We start from the raw sequence: 13,960 nt of genomic DNA on the forward strand, positions 1-13,960 counted from the left end.
GTCAAACAGAAGCCAGGACTGATGGATCAGTACATGCTCACAATTCATCATCTACCCAGGACACACCAGCGATGTTTCCAAGATTCAACTTCTGTTGTCTAGACTGGCACTACCAGATACATCTGAGATAGCTGCCCTGTGTCTCTGAAAAGCAGCAATAAAAAGAAATATAGCTATGGGAAATATGTGAAACTACCAGTGTCATGAACCTTGTGGCCAAGATGTGAGCAAAGCTGTAGAGCAACCAATGATGATTCATTACAATTTATAAAATGTAACTTTATGCTGCCTTTTGCTTTTCATTATCCTTCCTACTCGGTTCCTTTTACTTTTTTTGCCAATCAGACTTCTTCACTTGATGAAGTATGTCCTAAATCTTTACATTTTGGTCATGCAATAAAGTTGAAGGAAGGCCTGCATGCCCTATTTTAAGGGAGTCCTTTTACTCTTAAAACTCTTTTAAAGAAGACTTTATGATAGCATTTCTTTCAATGCTTATGCCTTGAGAACAAGATTAGGTGTGTGTGTTCTCCGATAAAAAGAGATTTGTTACATGGCTGGCCCCACAAGCTCCGCTCACAGCAGATGCTGACCCCTGCAGTCATAAATGCAAAGCAGCAACTGAAGAGTGATTCGAGTTCCTTTGTAACGAGACAGAGGAAAGCATCATTTCACTGCATGGGGCAGGCAGGACAATCAGCGGAGGTGCACCTTCGCTATTCTCCCGGTCAATAATCTAGCCTTGAAATGAAATTAAAAGTCTCTTTTTTACTAATCTTCCACCCTAGTTACTCAAGCCAGTAATGACTGTTCATTCACACAGCTCCTGGTTTATCCGTAAGGATTCTCAGCGACCGACACAAACGCTTATCCACAATCCATTTTACACCCATGAAGGAGAAAGTGCAGCTTGATCACAAGCCCCCTCTGTATTTTATTTCAATGAAATTTGGCAGGTCGTGGGGGAACTGCTTGAGTTTACAGCCACAGGCTGGCAAACAGCGGAGAAGCCGAAGTGTTAAATCACTGCATCTCCTCCTTCCATCCTGGATTCCTCCCGTGGCGAAAATAACTTCGGGAGCATTCCCGGGCTACAGAAGGAGCCAGCGAGATGTTTACGAGGTGGGATCATTCAGGGGGCAGCCTAAACAAATAGAAATCAATAAAAATAAAGATATTTTCCCCAGCCCAAACCAACTCCAATAACTTGATCTAGGGGGTGTCTCCCTGCCCCTGGCAGCTGTGACCAGAGGATCTCCAGGAAAGCCCCCCGATATTCCAGGACTCCGCCACTGAGGAACACCCCCGGGCTGAGGCGCCACGCGCGCCCCTCAAGGCGCACGCGCCCTAACGGCTGCCTGGGCACGCTCCGCCCCGCCCCGCGCGCTCGCGGCGGCTCCTCCCCCTCCCCGCCCGGCCGCGGGGGCCGCGCGCGCGCGCGCGCGCGCCCCTGCGTGACGCGATTGCGTCAGACGCAGCCTCGTCCCGGGTCGGGGCGGGGCCGGGGGGTAACGGCGCGACTTTTCAAAATGTCGGCGGGGGGGGCGCGGAGCGGCCGCCCCCGGGCCCGGGAGCGAGCGGGGCTGCGCCGCGGCGGGCGGCCCGGGGCGCCCTGATGGGTTAACCGCGCCCCAGGCTCTCGGCACGACCGGTAGCGGGACCCGAGGGAGAACGGCCGGCGCCATGGCGACCTGCATCGGCGAGAGGATAGAGGTGCGGCGCGCAGCCCCTCGGGGCGCGGAGGGGCCGGGCGCGGGCTCGTCCCGCTCCCGGCGGGTGTTGGTGGGAGCGCGATTCCTCCCGCGCTTTCCCCCCGTCTCCACGTGTTGGCGGGGAGCGACCGCTGCCATGGCAGCCGCGGGCGGGTGTATCCCGCGTCCCGGGAGCCGCGGCGGGAGCGGCGGCGGGAAGGCGGCCCGGCCGCACCGCCCCGGGCAGCGGCAGCGCCAGTGCGGTGCCGGCAGGAGGATGCGGCGGGGGTGGCTGTGCGGCCCGGCCGGGCCCCGCCGCCGCGACCCGGAGAGCTCCCTCCAGGTAGCCCCGGGCCGCCTCGGGGTTTGTCCGCACCTCGGGGGTGCGCGGGCTCCCCAGCGCTGGTGGGAGGGTCCGCATCGGGAGTGGCGCTGCGAAGCTAGTGACAAAGCCCCAGGCTAACGAGGCCGGTTTGTTGGTCTTGCAGGATTTCAAGGTGGGGAACCTCCTGGGGAAGGGCTCCTTCGCGGGGGTCTACAGAGCAGTATCCCTGAAAACCGGCCTGGAAGTGGCCATCAAAATGGTAAGGCAGGCGGCCGAGAAAGTATCCGTCTCCCTAGAGACCAAATGCAAAGTTGCAACTGGTTGGAGTTTTGTCGTTTGGCACCGATGTTTGGGTTGAATGTTTGTAAATAACGGACACTGAGATCGCGACTCGATCTTACAAGATGCATCACAACCAAAAAGACTTAGTAACTAATTGAAATGCTTTTTAGTGTTGACTCTGTTTAGCGTATCTGCATAGCAAAATGACATTTAGGTTTCTTTGCTTAAGTATTTCAGCAAAAGTATTAATAAATGTCGGTATTGATAATGTTATTGCTTGACTGCTTTCACTTGTGGTGTTCCTCCAATTATCTATTATACTTTCATTAAAAGAGTACATTAAGTTAAACCATGTGAAAACTTTATATTTAAAAATTGTCAGGCAAACATGCCCTGAACATCTAAGTTATGCTGTGATCTACTTACAGATAGACAAAAAAGCCATGCACAAAGTTGGAATGGTACAGAGGGTTCAGAATGAGGTGAAAATACATTGTCAGCTAAAGCATCCATCTATACTTGAGGTAAGAACCATGGGGTTTGTAGAGAGGGCTGTATATGTGACTTGCTGCAGGGTCTACAAAATGGAATTTCATTTTTCCTTGTTTTGTTTTTTTTCCCAGCTTTATAACTATTTTGAAGATAGCAACTATGTGTACTTGATACTTGAGATATGTCACAATGGCGAAATGAGCAGATACATAAAGAACAGAAAGAAACCCTTTTCAGAAGATGAAGGTGAGAATTTTTTTTGGTCTGTGGAGCCCTCTGCATTAATACTCAATAAGTATTTAATTCTAGAGGAAGAGTGTTTAAAGCTGACATCACAGTTTCTATACCTTAAAATCTTGTGGTAAGTGATAATCTAGAGATGGGTTATTATTGTGCATATATTCACTTGCATTTCTATGTACATTTGTTTCTGTTTGAGCTATTTGGAGTATAAAAAGATGGTGGTCTTAGAAGGCAGAGACAGAGAGAAAGTAGAGCTTACTTAGAATTGTGTTTAAATGTGGGTAAAGACTTGGAAGAGGAAAGAAGAAGAACAGGAAAACTGGCAACTTCTGCCTTTACTGCTTCCAGACTCAATTCACTGCTCACCTCTTGCTCAGTTCTTCCAGCTTTCCTGCTTCTCTATCAGTTTCTAATTTAATTCCATGATTCTGCTACAGATAAGGATTTTTTGGGACCCAAGCCACAGGGCTGGATTAATAGGGTATTGCTATAAAGGCATCATTAGTTTAACTTGTATCTGTTTCCAACAGCGATGAGCAACTTTAGCTTTAATTCTTAAGAACCTAATTTGAGAAAGTTTGGGCCAATTGAAAATATTTCCAGTCCTTTTTCCTGTGTTACATAAAGAACAATGTTGTGCCATTTTGCTTAAAGCAGAAAGTTAATTCTAGTTTCACTAGTCTGACACCTAAACAGCTTTGTAAGAAAAAATAGAAGATAAATAGCAGGCTTAAAGCTGAGTTATCTTGAGAGCTAGGATTTCAAATCTAAAGCTGCAACATCTGGTTCTGTTTTGACAGCACGACACTTCCTGCACCAGATTATCACAGGTATGCTGTACCTTCATTCCCACGGAATATTGCACCGGGACCTCACCCTCTCCAATATCTTACTCACCAGCAACATGAATGTCAAGATTGCTGATTTTGGGTTGGCCACTCAGCTGAAGATGCCTCATGAGAAGCATTACACCATGTGTGGAACTCCCAATTACATCTCTCCGGAGATAGCCACGAGGAGCCCGCACGGGCTGGAGTCGGACGTGTGGTCTCTGGGCTGCATGTTTTACACTCTGCTCATTGGCAAGCCGCCTTTTGACACGGACACGGTCAGGAACACGCTGAACAAAGTGGTGCTGGCAGACTATGAAATGCCAGCCTTCTTGTCCAGAGAGGCCCAGGACCTCATTCACAGGCTACTGCGCAAAAACCCCGCCGATCGCTTGAGCCTTTCCTCCGTCTTGGATCATCCTTTTATGGCCAGGGGTGGCTCTGCACGGAGCAGAGATCTGGGAACCTCAGAAGATTCCATGGACAGTGGAAATGCCACCATCTCTACGACCTTCATGGGTTCTTCCAGCATCAGCACCAGTGGTAGCTTAAAGGAAAAGAAGAAGCTGTTAGTTGGACAGCCGCTCCCAAATAAAATTACTTTTTTTCCTACAAACAAGAATTCCAGTAATAATTCATCAGGAGATGGAAGTGGTTCTTTCCAGCAGTGGGGAATTCAGGGAAAGGAAAGTGGAGTAAGTGGCAGGGGAAGAACCACTCAGCCTGCTGAGGAGAGGCCACATTCCCGCTACCTCCGAAGAGCCCACTCCTCAGACAGGTCTGGCACATCCCACAGCCACTCTCAAGGCATATCCAATGTCATGGATCGATGTCACTCCTTGGAAGTGCTTTCCAATCCTAAAATAGGAACAAGGAAAAACACAGAATACTTTTCACCTGCCAACAGCTATACTGATATAGGAGAAATATTTAAGGAGAAGACTTCTAGTACTTCTGGTTCTTTTGAAGAGCAGATATCTCCACCTGTAAAAGATCAACCACAGTAAGAATCAGTTTTTTATTCAGATGAAATTTAGAGCTCCTTTATTGTCTTTTTTCTGCTTGCAGCAAGTTGATTATTTCTTTGCCCACAGTAATTGTAGTAGAGAGCTTGCTGATTGTTTTTTGTAGAAGAGACAGATGAGGGGAGAAGACATTCAAAGTGCAGTTATCAACATTTTTACTTGCTGATCTCTTGGGGTGATTTTTTCTTGTGCTTAGAGAGGAAAAAACCCAAAATTTAGTAAACATTAGGCAATAGATTATAAAGATGGTGTACCAGAAGGAAAGTGTCAATCATAGATAATTATCTGAAATTGAGTCTTGTACTTATGTGTAACTTCTTTGTGAAAATCCTGGCTCCTTTTCTATAGACTTGCTATGAGCAGAATATCAGAAGAATAATTTTCTGGTTTAATATAAGGTCTTCCATATCTTGATTTCTGCATTTCTCTCCACATTAAGAACTGGCATCATTTCCTATGTTTTCTCTTTGAAATCAGTTCAAGGAAAAGACAAACAAGAAACTGTAAAAAAAGTAAATGGAGTAAGAAGTTTTTCTTGACTGTTCTCAGGTGTTTGACATAAGCAAAGTCCAGTGGGCTTGTGCATTCTTTCTACTTTGAGACATGTTTGATAAATCAAAAATTTTTACAAATGTTACTGTAATGCTTACTTTTGTTCCCCATGACTTAACAAAGCCATGCTGAATGTAAACATGAGAGAATATTCATGTGAATGTAGGGATTAACTTAATGGTTACAACTTTTTTTTATGCTGTTGATTATTGGAAAGCCTCTTACACCTGGAGTTAGCTTGCACAGCAATCTTAAATGCAAGTCCTAAGACTTGGATTAGATGGTTTGTAGTCTGTGGTTTTGGGGTGGTTTTGGTGATAAGTGAGCCCTTGCCAATAGCGAAGTGTAGTAGTCATCATCACTACAAGAAAGTGCAGACGAGTTGAGGCTATGGAGATAAAAAAACCTCACAGGAGCTTAGTGTGAATTTAGAGCAGATCAGTGACTCTGCAGTGACTGGTTTTGTGTGTATTCTTTATCCTTCAACACATGGATTCCATCACCTGTGGCTACATATATGTGATCATCTAAAAAGCTAGTAAAAAATCATAATTTTTGGGATTGACTGTATTTTATACAAATTCAAATTATTTTGGGTGGTAGGATTGGCATCTTTCAGCTGCATGTTTGTTTTGCTGAGTGAGATACACAGGGCTCAAGGGTGTCATGTCATCACTGGGTCCTCTCCAAGGCTGTGAATTAAGAGCTAGATACAAGAACTGCTACTGCTGGCAGCATCATCATCATTTTCATTCCATTTGGAAACGATTTTATTTGAAAATAAAACAAAAAGAAGCACTTTCTATACTGCCTGGAGCTACAAAATGCCACCTGCATTTCCTAAATGTTCTAAGTGTTGTGTTTCTGCAGCCGTAGCAGTTTAACTTTTGTTGTGCAAGTGTCTTTGATGCAAACTTGATTAAGTGTGTAACTTTTATTTTGTAGCTCAAATTATCTGTGCCCAGTGAAGCCCCAGGTTGGTTTGTTAGAGCAGAAGTCCCAGGCTGAGACGATGCAGCAGTGGCTTGGAAGCATGCAAACAAATGGTGTGTTACTCATCACTTCTGTATTTTTGCAGTCAAGTTAGAGACTTGTAACAGTTTCAGTGGGATTTTCTATTCTTCTTTTCTTTCTTTGTACATTGAATTCAATATATAGTTTCCTAAAACAAGCTTGGTATTTTCTACTACTATTTAGCAGAAAAAAAAAAAAAACCCAATCCAAACCAAAGAGGAAGCCAGAAAATTTTAGACCCTGACATAGTTACTCAGTTGTGTAAATATGTCAGAGTAAATATATGACAAAATATAAGTGGGTGACTTGGAAGCCCTGTTAATGTAGTTGTGCAATTACAACTAAATAAGAGAACATGAGGCACCTCAATGAATGAGAAAGATAATAAGGCTGCAGAAGGATGGGTGGAGGAAAGGACAAAGACACAGAAGGGAAGGAGGTGTTCTTTGTTGTGCATCATATTACATAATTTGCAAATTAAGTAATTTAATCATAAGAATAAACCATAAATCCATTCTGGCCTTTTTTGGTTGGATATTACTGGACTCCTTCCCTTCCTGTCTACAGGGATTTGGAATCAGAGAACATATGGTCTGAATAATCCTATTTAATTTTTGGTCCCTTCTCAACTGTTCAGCCACACAGCAGAAGGAGCACAATAGTGATGTGGGTGAGGTGAAAGTTGATCAAGTGCTTAAATATCAAAACTAGGGAAGGAGTAATAGGAAGGTTAAATATAAAAACAGGTGTTTAAAAGAAATAAATACAAGGATTTTAAAAATAAAACAAGGGACTTGGAGTATGCATTTAACATTTTGAGTACTAAAACCTCTGGCAGATGGTAAAACACCAGTTAGATCAACAGGAACTTATGAAATTTGCTACTAGTGGTTATCTGAATGGCAAATTAGCTGTTTTTCAACAGATTAAACTAATTCTTATGTAGGAATCTATTTGAAGTCCTAGTATTTTGTTTATAAATTATTCTTAAAAATTATTTGATGTATAAAAACTGAAGACCATCATAACTGCAATGTAGGAACGGCTTAAAGTAGCACTGGAATTTTGCTAGCATTGGTATTGATGGTACTAAAAGGCCTGATGATTTGGACTGAGAGTTAAAGAAATCCCATTCTTCCCTTAAATAAGCCTTCTAAGACAATCCCTTGAAAAGCTATATTAGAATTTTTTCCTTCTGGCTATCACTCTTTGAATCTCCAGTGTCCCTTTGTGGTGCTTTCAGATCCTCTGGGACCACCTGCAGACCTGAGTGGCAAGAGTAACACACAGGGAGGTTTTCGGTACCATCTGGATGTGCAGCAGGAGGCACCAAGGAATGCATGGAACACCTTAAAAGACATAAGGAATCATGGAGCATCTGGGGACTGTCCACATTCTTTAAACCAGAGAAACCCAAAGCAGTGCATCCCTGGAGTTGTCTGCAAAAATGAGAAAGTTCAGCCTGGCCTCTGGCTGAGCTCCAGAATGACATGTGGCCTTTGGTCAACTCCAGAGCAAAACCAAACTTGTGGCCAAGAACCATCAGCACACCAGAAACCTACACTGAGAAGTGTTGTGTCACCTCTCAGTGCTCACAGGCTGAAACCCATCAGGCAGAAAACCAAAAATGCAGTGGTAAATATCAGTTCTAAAAATGGGAACAATTGAAGTGCTTAATAAGGTGTGATTGCCTCTTAAAAAATCACTTGGTGAAATAGAAATATATGTTTTTAGCAAACCGAATCTAGAATAATTTAATTTAAATTCACAGTAATAAGATGCATCTTAGCTTTTGTATAGAGAATACTTAAAGCATAATAGAGCAGATCTGTCTGTGTTTGATTTGTCACTTAAAAAGCTTCACCCTCAGTTACCAGGCTGATACCCTTCAGTCATCTTGAAGTGCTCTGCTTTAAAAAAAATAGCACTAATAACAAAAGTTTTTGTAAGAAGCATTTAACTGTTTGAAGTGCATTTAAGGAAAAAGAAAAGCATTCATTAAAACATTTGTGTGGAAGAAAAAGTGGTATCTACCTTTTGCAGCAAGTACATTCATGTTTAATATATTTTAGGTGAGCATTCTAGATACTGGGGAAGTGTGTATGGAGTTTCTGAAAGAACACCGCTCACAGGAACTTGTGAAAGAAGTTCTCAGAATATCTTGTGATGGAAATGTGGTGAGTACATTTTTGATTTCTTCACTGTTTTATGAAGCTTGGAGCTAGTTTTTTCTTTTTAAGTGATTGTTTCTTTTGAAATCCACTGTTTATATATGCACAGCTGTAAACTCCGCCCCTCCATAATAAAGCCATATAAATATAGGGAGCAAGCAATTATTTCAGAGAAAAAATTGGACTTGACTTTTGGAATAGGTGAAGTATTGGTGAAGAAGTGCTGCTGTTAAATAATTACTTAGAGGAAGAGAGCTTTCATGTTAGATCATAGTAATTAATTAAAATGTGAGTTATTTCCATACCTGTTAAAAGTGCACAGTGCTGTAATAAGTTGCAACTGCACACAATTTTTGTTCCCTTTCTGTAGATTGCAGCTTATCATCCAAATGAAGGAAGAGGTTTCCTTCTTGATGACAGACCTCCTCCTCCTCCTGAAGGCATCTGCACATATAATTTTGACAATTTGCCAGGTAACCTGAAATTTACTTAAAAATTATCATGATTAAAGTGATATTTTAAGTGAATCTTGTGACTTTATAGCTTTTATCTTTTACTTTCCAGATAACTCTGAAGTAAAACTCCTTTCAGAATTAGATTCAAACTACAGTTTAACTGGGAAATGTTTTGAAACTTCATAAGGAAGTGTAACCCACAGGTTTTGATTCCTTTTATATGGGAGCTTTAAGGAGTCTCCCCTTTACAATGTAGTGTACTAAAATTAAAACTCTTGTAATCTTTTCCTCGTTCATACTGGGAGCTGTTGGTGGAAATAAGTCAGTTTCTCTAAACATGCCTGTCAAGTACTTAAATACTACTCACAACTTTCAGCTATCAAATATATAATTTAAATTACTTCTCTTCAAGCTGGTACATGAGTGTTTAATCTGCTAAATTCTAAATTTTCTTTTTTAGAAAAGTACTGGAAAAAATACCAGTATGCAGCTAAGTTTGTGCAGTTGGTGAGAACAAAAACTCCCAAAGTGACGTTTTATACAAGATATGCCAAGTGCATGTTGATGGAAAATTCACCCCCTGCAGATGTTGAAATTTGTTTTTATGATGGTATGTATTCATTTTTGCAGTTATGCAAATAGCTAAATCATGAATTTAGGGCTGCACTAAAATATTACCTAACACTAAACGGCCACCACTCCAGTTTGAAGAAAATACTGCACTGTAAGCAGTTTTTGGACACCCTGCCTTTTTTCTAGCACTTGTAGATTAGTTGATTCTTTAATTCCTTACTGATATTTTCTTCAGGAAGTACATGTTGCAAAAGCGTTATTTGAATTATACTTTGGTTTTATTCGTGAGCTCTTCTTTCCACGGTTGAACTGTTATTTTATACAGCTCCCACTGAAAGTGTTCACATTTTCTTGCAGGAGCAAAGATCCATAAGACAGCTGGTATAACTCGTGTGATTGAAAAGTCAGGGAAATCCTTCACTTTGAAAGGAGAAAGCGAAGCAGGGTTGAAGAAGGAAATCCAGGCTTACATGGATCATGCAAATGAGGTAAGCTGTTTTACACAGACCTTTTCCAAACAATTTCCTGAAAATTCAGCTTCCCTTTCACAAATGTGCTTCCTGTGTTGATTTCCATGTTTTTCATTACACTGTTAAGGAGGGAGGATGGTGTTTTTTGGAAGAGCAAATATCAGAGCAGAGGTAATGATTACAATCCCTCACAAGCAAGACTGAAGGGAAATTTTTATTAGTGTATGAAGCAGGTTTGCCTGTCTGGTGAAAGGATTAAACACAACAAATGAACCTGCTTTATACAACTTGAAAAATTCAGTACTGTTGAAGTTTCCTTGTGTGGCCTTGCCACAGTAAATGTGTATGAAATAGTTATACAAGTCTCAGTTTAAAACTTTAATAAACTCCTCATTTCAGGGACATCGTATATGCCTTGCACTGGAATGTGCTGTTTTGGAAGAAGAAAAAAGGAGTGGAAGTGCTCCATTTTTTCCAATAATTGTTGGAAGGTAATATCTTTCAGTTCAAAATACTGATTCTTTGAATATTTATGTATTTATTGAGTATTTATTGCATACTTATGTATTTGAACTGAAAAACAGTTCTAACAGTTCTGTAGAAGGCTCCTGCCACCAGGTGCTTTGGACAGTCCATGGTAAAATGAAGGAAGAGCTATATCACTTGTTTCTTTAATCCCTTTTGGACAGCCCTTTTCCCTGTTTTTCTCATTATTTTTTCAGAAAACCTGGTAATACCGAATCACCACTGGCTGTAGCACCTCCACTGCTGGACAAGACAAACTATTCAAAAGAAGTTGTGGCATTGGATAGAAATCAAACTGCCAGTTCTACTCCAGTTCAGACTCCAAACTCTGCTCCTGTAAGTACAGAAGGATGTACCATGGAGACCAGTCTCCCATGTTGCTGTTTTGCTTGAATTAATGGAATTACATTTGTATGGCCACAGGCTTTTATTAGCCATTTGTGAGCATACTGACTAGAAATGTTAGCTTTGATTTCAGCTAACTTTTGATATCTGGATTTAAGAGCATCTGAAAAATCAGAACACTCCAAAACTTTACCACAAACGCCTCCTGGAAACAGAGTTTGAAAATTGCTTATTTGCGTTAGGCAGCACAGTGTTTACTTTGAAAGCTCTGATGTGCCATCAGTGCTGTATAACAAATGGTGTCACAGAGGGTATTGGCACTTGTTGTTGTTGTTCTGAAATAATCAAGTTTTAGTGTGTATATAAGAAAAGGGTAAGTGAGAATATATGTGTAGCTAACAAGGCTTTGTGAGCAATTTTATCTGGTTTGTTTAAAAGGCCCAGCAAGCCTTTTAAACAAACCAGTTCCTCATAAAACTTCCTCAGCTGACTGAATTATACTGGGGTCTTGGCAGACTGAGTTTGTATTGTGAGCTTCCTTGAATATACCTCAATCTACATTTGTAGGATCTGCATCTGTTTGATTGTGTAGTTCATGTCCCTAGTACAGAATCTGACCATTTCCACCTGACTGAAGTGAATTGACAACAAAAACTTGTGTCCCTGTGGGGTTTTTATACTGTAATGCTGTGAAATGAAGCATAGAGGCTAAATCTGCATACATGAACAGGTGGCAACTGACCACTACAGCTCATCAGAAGGATAAATGCCAGGGCTGTTATAATTCTGTTAATTCTGTGCCTCTCTGGATTTTAGGTGGTGCCTTGTGAAAAGCCTACATTTCTGACTAACACTGTTGAAAAGACCTGCTCCTCTGTTCATCAAACTGAATGCAGCCCAAATTCAGCCCAACTTGTCAAATCTGTTTTTGTGAAAAATGTTGGTTGGGCTTCTCAGGTGAGAAATTAATAAAGGAGGCATGTCTATTCTTTTTCCTGCTAATTTGAGATATGTATTTTTAAGTCATTAACTTGAAACTTGATTTGTGAGGAATCATTTAGTTGTGCACTACAGCTTAAGTCTAAAATTTGTATGCATAAAATACTTTTAAAAAATGCCTTAGATAAAAACCATGGTGAACTACATAAGTAGAAGAAACCAAAATAGTTATCTCAGTTACCACAGTTTTCCTATTGCTATTACTGCCTATTTCAGTGTCCTTTGTCATTTAAATTTGAAACTGTTTAACTTCTCTGTTCACTAATACAGATGCAAAGGTGTCATGACCAAGTTTTTAATAGCTACGCACCAAATCTGTACAAGAGAAATGGATCTTCCTCTACAGCAGGAAAAGCTGTTCCCTCGCAAAGCCATCTTCCCTCTGTTTTTCTGCTGGATAAGCTTTAGATTTAAAACATTGTTCTTGGCTATCCAGATAAAGAAAGCTTCTTACCCTAACAGAAAAAGTTCTCTTGATGAATATAAACTTTAAATTGTGTATAGCTGTGAACTCTCACAAATGGGCCTCCTTTTAGAGTTTGGCCCTTCATAAAATTTCTTTAGGAGTGGTAAAGCTAAAGGTTATTCTTAATTTACCTGACATTGACAAGGATAACTAAAGCCAAGCCTCTGAAACCTGAGGAAGTCAGCATGAGACTGCTTCCTCCAAAGTAATACCCATGTAATCTTTATCTTTAAAAGACTGACAAAATACCTAAGTGCCTTCAGCAGTTTTGAAAAGCTTTCAGCTTCCATTATTAGAAGAGTTCTAGGTTTGTAATTCTGTATTTCATATGCTCAAACCACAATCTAACTTCCCTCATCAGCTGACCAGTGGAGCAGTATGGGTTCAGTTCAATGATGGTTCCCAGCTGGTGGCCCAAGCAGGTGTCTCTTCAATCACTTACACTTCTCCAGATGGCCAGACAACCAGGTGAGTCTGTTCCTGCCATAAAAACATCCAGCTAACTCAGTACAAGGCTGCTGTACATCAGGTAATTTCATAGCTGCTACTGACTTTGGTTTGTAAATTTTAAACCTTAGCACTGCCATCACTTCACAGCTGGTTAGCTTATGTAAGCTTATTAAATAAAGAGAAGCACCCATAGCCAACTGATAACAAATAAATATTCATTTGTTATCTGGGTAACAAATGACTAAAACAAGCTGGGAATGCATCTACTTAGTCTCCAGAGTACAGCCACTGTTCATGTGTAGTATTAAAAACAGGGAGCTTGAGGAAAGTAGTGTTTTGAAATAACTATATTGTCATGAAATAAAACGAATTATTTAAGCATCTCAGTTTTTCTATGCTGCTTTGCCACTTTAGGTATGGAGAAGATGATAAGTTGCCAGAATACATCAAAGAGAAGCTGCACTGTCTGTCTTCTATTCTTGTAATGTTTACCAATCCAGCTGGTCCTCAGTGTGTAAAGGAAACCGGGTGTCATGGCACAAGAGCTTAATAAACTCACTCACTGACTTCCCAGTTAAGTGACTGATCTTACTCAGCTTATGCAGAGATTGTTCCAAAATCTGGTAAAAAGCTAGGAAGGGGAGGGTTATGTGTAGCAAATTGTGTGTGAAGTCTCATACAAAACATATTTTTCATTAAAGTGATGGATAAACTCACTCAAGCCAAGCTTTGAGAAACTTAGTGTTCTTGACTGTGTTAAGTCTTCGGAAATAATCTGAATCTGTTGTATTTTTTTTTCTTACTCCACTGCTTACTCAGTGCCAACAATCAAGGAAAATGCATCTGTGCTGTTCAAGTATTTGTATTTGTAAATAACTTATATTTTTATGTCTTACAAGTAATATATGTAAATATGTATATGTTTTATAAGTCTGTTTTTATTTTTTGTAGCAGCAGCTTAAAACTTCCCTGCACAAGCATGTTATACAAAAAAAAATAAATGCAGTGGTAATTGCCTGGATCTATTTATTTGTTTCATGGTCAAGTAATGG

The 13,960-nt window shown here is 40.9% G+C and overlaps 1 protein-coding gene across 1 annotated transcript; it reads left to right on the forward strand.

Moving 5' to 3' along the window:
• Positions 1-1,555: 1,555 nt before the first annotated feature.
• Positions 1,556-13,933, forward strand: PLK4 (polo like kinase 4). Its single transcript, XM_059843759.1, has 16 exons — positions 1,556-1,713; positions 2,180-2,275; positions 2,727-2,822; positions 2,922-3,036; positions 3,834-4,866; positions 6,386-6,486; positions 7,698-8,089; positions 8,527-8,631; positions 8,996-9,098; positions 9,541-9,690; positions 10,011-10,141; positions 10,523-10,614; positions 10,846-10,984; positions 11,810-11,950; positions 12,820-12,926; positions 13,323-13,933. The coding sequence occupies exons 1-16, from the start codon at positions 1,684-1,686 to the stop codon at positions 13,456-13,458; spliced, it is 2,967 nt and encodes a 988-aa protein (XP_059699742.1). The 5' UTR covers positions 1,556-1,683; the 3' UTR covers positions 13,459-13,933.
• Positions 13,934-13,960: the final 27 nt, after the last annotated feature.

The sequence above is a fragment of the Haemorhous mexicanus genome, chromosome 4 (assembly GCF_027477595.1).
Source record: "Haemorhous mexicanus isolate bHaeMex1 chromosome 4, bHaeMex1.pri, whole genome shotgun sequence".
Taxonomy (NCBI): Eukaryota; Metazoa; Chordata; class Aves; order Passeriformes; family Fringillidae; genus Haemorhous; species Haemorhous mexicanus.